General features: G+C 46.7%; 1 protein-coding gene across 5 annotated transcripts in view; it reads left to right on the forward strand.

Moving 5' to 3' along the window:
* The window catches only part of ss (spineless), a 141,792-nt gene extending 130,957 nt beyond the window's left edge, over nt 1–10,835 (forward strand). The window contains exons 7-8 of one of the 5 annotated variants that reach the window (XR_011228001.1): nt 14–135; nt 611–10,835. Coding sequence is in view for 1 of the 5 variants with exons in the window: in XM_069321915.1 (XP_069178016.1) it covers nt 611–683 (73 nt within the window). In the remaining 4 variants the exon portion in view is untranslated. The remainder of the gene's footprint in view (nt 1–13; nt 136–610) is intronic. The other 4 variants (XR_011228000.1, XR_011227998.1, XR_011227999.1 and 1 more) reach the window with 4 other exon arrangements.
* Nucleotides 10,836–11,043: the final 208 nt, after the last annotated feature.

Genomic DNA, 11,043 nt, shown 5'->3' on the forward strand with positions numbered 1-11,043 from the left:
CCGCCCCCCACAGCACAATGGGGGATGCGAGCTATCCGCAGATCAGCAGGAATCCAATCCTTTGTTGTCCATCTCTGAGGTAACCGACACCTTACTCAACCACCACGCCTAGATCACGTGGTCGTCTGACACAAGGTAAAGATATAACGTGGCCCCTTCTGTTACGCCTGTCGTCTTGGTCCGCCTCTGCTAAGGTGCTCCTATCTTCAAGAATTTAGGATTATGGAGAAATTTTTTTGGGTTTAAACCAGAGGATACAGTACTTAGATCTTCAAACCACTGTATTTTAGTTGATATAGATTAATGACTTCTGCACTGTCACGACTCTTTTTGTTACTTCTTGCTGCTATTGCAACTTGAGAGCACATCAATGCAATCCATTGGCTAGAGAGACAACGCACCCATTCTTAATTTTCAGTTTTTTGGGTTTTTTAATTTCAATATATGTTGTGAAATATTTAAATCACTTACATCTTTTCAATTGAATATTGAATTTAGTAGTGATTCATATTTTATAATATATTTGTTAATTTTGGTGTGTGTTTAATTAGTGAAAGTCTTAAGGACTAGGTCATCAAGTCTCACTTTCTTACTGAATCTTTAATTTCAGAGGGAAGGAGGAAGGTGCTCTGTGTGGGAGCCCAGAAGTGACCTCTGACACACCACTTCTCGCCCAGTCCTGAGGGCAGCTTGTGACCCGATGCCTCCAGAGTCAGGTCATGGGGTCACCATCACCACAGTCCATGAAACAAGACCTTCAGGTCATTGAATCACCACCACAGCCCACGACCCAAGACTTCCAGGTCATGGGGTCACCTCTACCAGCGCCCATGAATCATGACCTGCAGACTCAGGTCATGGGGTCACCACATCCCCAGCCCATGAATCATGACCTGCAGACTCAGGTCATGGGGTCACCACATCCCCAGCCCATGAATCATGACCTGCAGACTCAGGTCATGGGGTCACCACATCCCCAGCCCATGAATCATGACCTGCAGACCCAGGTCATGGGGTCACCTCACCCCCAGCCCATGAACCATGATCTACAGACCCAGGTCATGGGGTCACCTCACCCCCAGCCCATGAACCATGATCTACAGACCCAGGTCATGGGGTCACCACATCCCCAGCCCATGAATCATGACCTGCAGACCCAGGTCATGGGGTCACCTCACCCCCAGCCCATGAACCATGATCTACAGACCCAGGTCATGGGGTCACCTCACCCCCAGCCCATGAACCATGACCTCCAGACCCAGGTCATGGGGTCACCTCACCCCCAGCCCATGAATCATGACCTCCAGACCCAGGTCATGGGGTCACCAGCACGTCCGCAGATGATGGTGCAGCAAAGCCCATGAAGCCAAAAGGTCAATGCACGAATTCTTCGCCGAACTAATTCAACAAATTGTCTAAACGATCGATTTGCTGGAAATAGCCCAAGGCTCTCAGAAAGCTAACTGAAGCTACGTGAGAATAAACTAAAAGCCTGGTGAGGTCACTAAGTCCAATATGGGGTTATTGGAAGTCCGGTAGGGCTAGTGCAAGTCCAGCGAGGCTCCTGGAATTGCCGTGGGGTTACTAGATGTTCGATGGAGCTGCTGGAAGTCCGATGGGGAGACTGGAAGTCCGATGGAGGTACTGGAAGGCCAGCAGGAGGTTATACAAGGGGGGCAAACAAAAGGTTTGAAGCAATGATGATACAAACAGGAGAGCTGCTTGATTCTTCTACCATGGGATCTGGGAGCTTATCACAGCTGGCAAGGCTGTCTGCCTCACCCGTGCAACAACAGCTGGGTGGAACGCCTGCCACACCTCCACATCAGGTGACATATGGTGTTTACGATAAGCCAACACAACCATATTTCTTAAGGATCCAGAGACTTGAGAAGGTTGCTGGAGTGTGCGGTAAGGAACCAAGGGAGTCGTTAGGAAATTGTGAAGATTATAGAGTTGGAGAAACGAATTTGACTTCGCGTCCAAAAACACTCCGTAAGAGTGATCACCTTTTTTTTTTCTTTCTTACCACAAAGTGATCTTCGATTCCTCTAAGAGGTTTGTGTAGGATGTTCTGTAACAGAATGAAACAGTCTTACGACACATTATGAAAAATACGTGACTAAATATGCACTTCAACTAAGGCGATGAAAAAGAAAGAGAGAAAAAGATTAGTATTTATTTGATCAATAACTGAAAACTCTTAGCGAGATCTTAGCGAGATCTTAGCGAGGTCTTAGCGAGGTCTTAGCGAGATCTTAGCGAGATCTTAGCGAGATCTTAGCGAGGTCTTAGCGAGATCTTAGCGAGATCTTAGCGAGATCTTAGCGAGATCTTAGCGAGGTCTTAGCGAGATCTTAGCGAGATCTTAGCGAGATCTTAGCGAGATCTTAGCGAGGTCTTTGTGAGTTTTTAGGTTGTTTTGTGGCTTGTCGCGCGATATTGTCCAGTTTTGATATAATACAAGCTGATGTCTGTCACCTAACGCCCCCCCCCCTCTTTCCCCCCATGTTCCCCCCACGCTGGAATGAGCAGGGGAGGGGGGTGAAGGGTGGGGGGGTAAGTGTGAGTGAGCGAGTGAAACTGAGTAATTAAGTGAATAATCGTGTGACAGAGAATGTAATCGAATATGTGTGTGTGTGTGTGTGTGTGTGTGTGTGTGTGTGTGTGTGTGTGTGTGTGTGTGTGTGTGTGTGTGTGTGTGTGTGTGTGTGTGTGTGTGTGTGTGTGCGTGTGCGTGTGTGTGTGCGCGTGTAAATGCGTGTGCGTGTGTGGGTTACCAATACAAATGTCTTTGGAGAAAGTGGAATAGGCTCTTTAGGTGGGTTTGATCAGGATATTAATTACTAAGCGCAATAGGTAAGATAGGAAAATGTATCATTGCTGGCCATACCTGTGAATTATGAGGGAAACACAACGCCTTATTCGTGAGACAAACGGTGATGTATAAGGCAAAAAAGAAAACAGAGAACGACGGGTGTCGATGAAAAATTAAAATAGCTACCGCCAAAAAGTTTATTTGTCTCATGACAGAAAACGTTGATCCTCGAAAGAGAGAAAATGGATTTAGTCACCGGAGAAAGAAAATGGGTATGCACCAAGACGGTAGCTAACGTCTAGTTCACCATTTTTCAACGAATTATCATACATTTTATGTTTTAGATGGGTATAAAAACGATACTTAAATAAGCAATATAACGAAGTACCAATATCAAACAATATGTCACTGATTAAGATCAAATGCTAGCGGTGGTCACGTGACTCTTACGCTATGGACAAAATGGCCGCCCATGTTGACAGTCACCAGACCAGAAAATTAACTACGTCAAAATAGTACTTAATGCGAAGTTAATGGGACCAAACGTACAGAAAAATTCAGGGCGACTGTAATTGGGGCTGGGAACCTACAATTGGAACGTTAATCGAGTCTATTGACTGAGCGAAGTATACAAGGTCAGTTGGGGCTGAGTGCATGGGGCTGAGTGCATGGGTTGTGTGTATGGGACTAAGTGCATAGGCTGAGTGCATGGGTTGTGTGTATGGGGCTGAGTGCATGGGGCTGAGTGCATGGGTTGAGTGCAAACCATTTCACGGGTATTTGAAGGGAGTGTACAGCGTCTGGTGTATGTAGGGGCGACGGGGGGGTTGTAGTCTGCAGAAGGTGTAGCCTACCAAGTGTATACATAAAGTGTATGTGGTATACCTGGAGTGTATGTAGTATGCCTGGAGTGTATGTGGTATGCCCGGAGCATGAGTGCCCGGGGTGTGGCAGGAGAGGCACTCACCAGTGACCCGTCGACACACTCGCAACACAACGCCACAGACTCCGTATTGCTCTAGTCAAGAATTAATGTTATATAAACTGATGGAGGAAGAGGCCCCCCCCACCTCCCCCTCCCCCCCCCTTGACGGGACAACACTTAACGAGAAACAAAAAAAGAGACAAAAAAGTGCAAAGAAACACTTGAAACTTGAAGTGCGTGTCGATGGAAGATTGAGTGTAAAATAGAAAAAATAAAAAACAAAATAATAATTTGTGATAGAGGAAAATGAAATGTGACAGAAACATAAAGCCTCAGTGCATAGAAAAAAAACAAAGAAAAAAAAACACACACGAAAAATAAAAAAATTAAAAAAAAATTAAAAAAATAAAAATAATTTTTCCATCCAGTTCGTTAGTTGTGAACGCATTAATAACCCTTTGTGTAGTGGGTGCTCTGAGGTGTCGTGGCACCTCACACACACCCCCCCACTGTGTACTGAGGTGTCGTGGCACCTCACCCCCACCGTGTACTGAGGTGTCGTGGCACCTCACCCCCCCCTGTGTACTGAGGTGTCGTGGCACCTCACCTCCCACTGTGTACTGAGGTGTCGTGGCACCTCACCCCCCCTGTGTACTGAGGTGTCGTGGCACCTCACCCCCCACTGTGTACTGAGGTGTCGTGGCACCTCACCTCCCCACGGTGTACTGAGGTGTCGTGGCACCTCACACACACCCCCCCCCCACTGTGTACTGAGGTGTCGTGGCACCTCACCCCCCACTGTGTACTGAGGTGTCGTGGCACCTCACCCCCACTGTGTACTGAGGTGTCGTGGCACCTCACCTCCCCACTGTGTACTGAGGTGTCGTGGCACGGGCTTCGTCACGTCGGCCACGGTTAATACGTGTACGGTGTTGAACCCCGGGTGTTGTGTTCCGGGTGTTGAACCCCGGGTGTTGAGTTCCGGGTGTTGAACCCCGGGTGTTGAGCCTCGGGTGTTGAACCCCGGGTGTTGAACCCCGGGTGTTGAGCCCCAGGTGGTGAACCCCGGGTGTTGAGCCTCATGTGGTGAGCCCCGGGTGTTGAACCCCAGGTGTTAAGCCCCGGGTGTTGCACCCCAGGTGGTGAGCCCCGGTGTTGAACCCTGGGTCTTGAGCCTCGGGTGTTGAACCCGCGGTGTTGAACCCCAGGTTTTTAACCCCGGGTGTTTAGCACCGGGTGTTGAACCCCGGGTGTTGAACCCCGGGGGTCGAACCCCGGGTATTGGGAATGCCTTGGACCTCTAATAAAGGTGCGTATTGCCCTGGGTCCCTCACTGTGCCCTTCAACAGTTTGCTTATTAAATTCAAATTCAGTAGTTTTAAAAATAAATAATAATAATAATAATATTTTATGCCTATTAGAGTCCGTAGATTTTATGATTCTTGAATAAAGTGGTAATTATCTTCAGTTGTTCCAACTCAGGAACTAATCAAAGTATAATTAATTCCTGTCCACCTGAGGACTAATTGCTGAAATTGTGTGGCATTTAAGCAATCAAGTTCTAATGCAACTTACAATAAACTTTGAGAATTAGACGTTTAGATTAAAAAAAAAAAATACACGTAGCTCACCCAATGTCCAATAGCGTGTGTGGTATTGGAGCATGTGGGCGGGGCTTGTGACCTCATCAGTTGCGTCACCACTATGACGTCACAAACCCTCCTGCTATTGGCTGAGAGCTTCATCCCCTAATAGTTGCCAGTTCTCCTAATACATCATTTTCTTTGTTAATGATTATATGAGCTAAACACAAAAACAGATGAACTAACCTCTATGAGATATCCAAGGCATTATATCATAATCAAAACTTTTTAAGGAGTGACCCCCACGGTGCTGCGAGAGGCAGAGTGTGTACATAACAGCCTTACGGTGTAATCTTTCCTATTTGGTAACTCTAGAGTGCTCCGATATTTTGGAATAGGTGGTCGTGGTGAGACCAACTGTACTATTTTCCCCCAGACCAAGTGGTCCGTCTCTGTAAAGTTTATTTAACGCACATTTTTCCTAGTGGGCAGAATACAAATTAGTTTACAGTTCAGCTCTAGGACTAATAGTATCCTAACTAATTTTACTACTATTTAACATGTATTTATGATCAGGTATTAAAAGATTTAGTATACTATTTTGTATCCTACATACGTACAAAAAAAATTAGCTCCCATTGAACAAGGTATCGATATAATTGTATATAATAATACATGTTAGTGTTGGGATAATTTCGTACCTCTTTGACACCAGTTTGGCCAATCAGGGTTTGAGTAACACTTTTGGGGTGGTCAAGAGCCAATTAGAATTCACAAAAAGCTTTTAGGGTGGTCAAGAGCCTATCATAATTCACAAGAAAGCTTCTAGGGTGGTTAAGAGCCTAATCACAATTCACGAAACGCTTCTAAGATGGTCAGAGGCCAATCATGGCTCGCGAACAGCTTCTAGGGTGACCAACAGCCAACTGGAAACGGGAACATAATACCAAGAGGCTCGTGAGGAACCATTAGACTACGGGCTCGCCATAGCCCGTGCTGCTTGGAAATTTTTGTTTCAAGTAGCGAATCTTAAACAGCAACAACAACCACACACCAATACAGGAGTTTAATCAATCTCATCCACATCAAATTTCGCTTTGTAAATTTAGGTCGTACAACTCCCTGACCTGGGAGTAAAGAATGACTTCCGGCAACTCCTTAATGCATCAACTCTAGTAAACACAACTTGACAGAAGCAGGACTTCACGTCAGCTATCCTCAGGCAGTGACTGTTCCGTTAACTACAAGACCTAATGGCACACACAACATGTTATCAATGGGTAGATATGTGAGTGGTTCTCTGGGTCCATTACATGTCAGCTCCTTCTTAAGGTTCGGTGTGTTTGGAATTAAGTCCTGCCAATCTCTGGAGAGTTATTAGAATGTCTATTATTTCCAGCAGGAGGGTTATTAAAGACAATCAACCTCTGTTGTGTTAGTGGTACCAACCAACCTTAATAGGGTTATTATGGCTTTTTAACTTTTGTAAGGTAATTAAGATTACCGCAAAAGATTACCGACCAACACGCAGGTATAATTTAGATTTGAACTAAGAACTAAGTAAACTCTGATTGTACGAAGACCAAGAAGTAAACTACACTTCTAGGTGTATATTCTCTTTACTTAAGAACTAGTAAACAGAATATTATGTTCATATATAACTAATATTTTGGTTATTAATAAGCATAAATATTATTCGTTTATTGGAGTTAAATTGAAGTGGTCACCCAAGATGCGTTCGTGAGTCATGGAGGGTCACGAACACCACTGACCCCCCCTGACACCACCTCAACACTGACACCACCTCAACACTGACACCACCTCAACACTGACACCACCTCAACACTGACCTCCCCCTGACACCACCTCAACACTGACCTCCCCCTGACACCACCTCAACACTGACACCACCTCAACACTGACACCACCTCAACACTGACACCACCTCAACACTGACCTCCCCCTGACACCACCTCAACACTGACACCACCTCAACACTGACCTCCCCCTGACACCACCTCAACACTGACACCACCTCAACACTGACCTCCCCCTGACACCACCTCAACACTGACACCACCTCAACACTGACCTCCCCCTGACACCACCTCAACACTGACACCACCTCAACACTGACACCACCTCAACACTGACCTCCCCTGACACCACCTCAACACTGACACCACCTCAACACTGACCTCTCCTGACACCACCTCAACACTGACACCACCTCAACACTGACCCCCCCTGACACTGACACAACCTCAACACTGACCTCCCCTGACACCACCTCAACACTGACACCACCTCAACACTGACACCATCTCAACACTGACCTCCCCTGACACCACCTCAACACTGACACCACCTCAACACTGACACCACCTTAACACTGACCTCCCACTGACACCACCTCAACACTGACACCACCTCAACACTGACACCACCCCAACACTGACACCACCCCAACACGGACACCACCTCATAACTGACATCACCTCAACACTGACACCACCTCAACACTGACACCACCTCAACACTGACCTCCCACTGACACCACCTCAACACTGACACCACCTCAACACTGACACCACCCCAACACTGACACCACCTCAACACTGACACCACCTCAACACTGACACCACCCCAACACTGACACCACCCCAACACGGACACCACCCCAACACTGACACCACCCCAACACGGACACCACCTCATAACTGACATCACCTCAACACTGACACCACCTCAACACTGACACCACCTCAACACTGACATCACCTCAACACTGACACCACCTCAACACTGACACCACTTCAACACTGACATCACCTCAACACTGACACCACCTCAACACTGACACCACCTCAACACTGACACCACCCCAACACTGACACCACCTCAACACTGACATCACCTCAACACTGACACCACTTCAACACTGACACCACTTCAACACTGACACCACCCCAACACTGACACCACCCCAACACTGACACCACCTCAACACTGACACCACCTCAACACTGACACCACCCCAACACTGACACCACCCCAACACGGACACTACCTCAACACTGACACCATCTCAACACTGACACCACCCCAACACTGACACCACCCCAACACGGACACCACCTCAACACTGACACCATCTCAACACTGACACCACCCCAACACTGACACCACCTCAACACTGACACCACCCCAACACTGACACCACCTCAACACTGACACCACCTCAACACTGACACCACCCCAACACGGACACCACCTCAACACTGACACCACCTCAACACTGACACCATCTCAACACTGACACCACCCCAACACTGACACCACCCCAACACGGACACCACCTCAACACTGACACCACCTCAACACTGACACCACCTCAACACTGACACCACCTCAACACTGACACCACCCCAACACTGACACCACCTCAACACTGACACCACCTCAACACTGACACCACCCCAACACTGACACCACCTCAACACTGACACCACCTCAACACTGACACCACCTCAACACTGACACCACCCCAACACGGACACCACCTCAACACGGACACCACCTCAACACTGACACCACCTCAACACTGACACCACCCCAACACGGACACCACCTCAACACTGACACCACCTCAACACTGACACCACCTCAACACTGACACCACCCCAACACGGACACCACCCCAACACGGACACCACCTCAACACTGACACCACCCCAACACGGACACCATCTCAACACTGACACCACCTCAACACGGACACCACCTCAACACTGACACCATCTCAACACTGACACCATCTCAACACTGACACCACCTCAACACTGACATTGATGGTGTTGGCTACTGTGGGGTAGACGAATGAGGTGGTCAGAGGTCTGGCTTCTCTGACCCAGTCGTTGCACAAGGCATGATATCATACATGATAACCAAGGCATGATATCATACATGATAACCAAGGCATGATATCATACATGATAACCAAGGCATGATATCATACATGATAACCAAGGCATGATATCATACATGATAACCAAGGCATGATATCATACATGATAACCAAGGCATGATATCATACATGATAACCAAGGCATGATATCATACATGATAACCAAGGCATGATATCATACATGATAACCGCAACAAACGGTTTACCAATAATGGAAGAGTTTGAGAAATCTTATTTTTTACATATGTATATCCAACCCTTAACTCGCAAGAGGACCCAATGTGAAACTTTTAGTATGTGTGTGTATATATATGTACATAACTTCTCAATATTTGACGTAGAACCTATAGACATTAAATAGCAAGGTCAATAAAAAAATAAAAAGGAAAAGGTCCTTACGCTCCTGCGTGGCGTCCCTGCTGTTCCTACACGGAGCTGGGAAGGTATTGGTAGGCCTCGCTCCCATCCCGTTTGTCGAGTACCCAGTTTTTGATACCATGGTTTTACACTTAGAGAATGGTGGCCGCGCCCTCCCTTTGTCTTCCCCTTTGCCCCTTTACCCCCCTCAACCCTTTCCCCTTCCCCTCTTCCCTCATAACTGGATTATTCTACTTCTCTCAAATTTTGTTCCTCTACTTCCTCCTTTTCTCCACTCTCTACAACTCCACGTATATCCTCTCTCTTCCTCCTCTCTCACTTTTCCTCCTACCTCATGTCTCTTCTTCAGTTCGTCCGACACTTTCTCAACCCTCGCCCGTCACCTCCAAACTTCCTCCTTAGCTCCTTCAGCGCACTTAGCAACAACAACAACACTCAGACAAGTCTCCCGGGGTCCGCCCGAAGCAGCAGGCGGGAGTAACGCCTGGGTGTTGTGGCACCTCGTGTCACGAAACAAGAGGCCTGCTGACTAGGTCGAGGATCGAGGCACTGACAGCCAGCTCCTCGTGTAACTGTGCCAGCGGTGCCAGTGGTATCCATCAACATTCAAAGGGAAGGTTGTGTGTCAGCGTCAAGACCTCACAGTGCCTTGGAAACCTATAGACAGGAAACTATGAAAGGAGACAGACAGACAGTGTAGGAGGAGGAGGAGGAGGAAGACAAGGGGCTCGCCCGTCCACCAAGACAAACAGTTTGGTCCCGTCCCCAGGCCAGTGATACAGGCAGGAAAATGTACATTCCGCTGCTTCTCTATACAACTTCTCATGACGTGTTTGCTAGGAGCCATTGTATGGCTCTATTATATATATATATAATATATATATATATATATATATATATATATATATATATATATATATATATATATATATATATATATATATATATATATATATATATATATATATATTTGACCTTTTTAGCAGTGATAAGCTCAGAAATATTACCTCATTGAATTTGTACACGGTGTGGCGGTGGAGGTTGTGGCGGGATCCAGCTCTTGGACCCGCCTGCGACCCCGCGTAGTCTACACTGGATTTGATTATATTTTACCCCAATTTTGACCGTTCTTGTACATAATGATAATTAAACTGTGATTCTGACTACCTGTGTTCTAATTTACAACGTCCTTATCGGGCCCTTACTAAAGAAAAAAATGGTAGGTTTAAGTATGTGTTCAATAAATATGTCTACTCGTTACGTATAACTTGTACTTAGAAATGGTGGTTATAAGTATATAAATGTTTACTTGAGATATCAGTTACAGTCAACACGCCCACTGGAACACTGAGGTAAGTGGCAGGGGAAATAC

The sequence above is a fragment of the Procambarus clarkii genome, chromosome 10 (genome assembly GCF_040958095.1).
Source record: "Procambarus clarkii isolate CNS0578487 chromosome 10, FALCON_Pclarkii_2.0, whole genome shotgun sequence".
In the NCBI taxonomy this organism is placed as follows: Eukaryota; Metazoa; Arthropoda; class Malacostraca; order Decapoda; family Cambaridae; genus Procambarus; species Procambarus clarkii.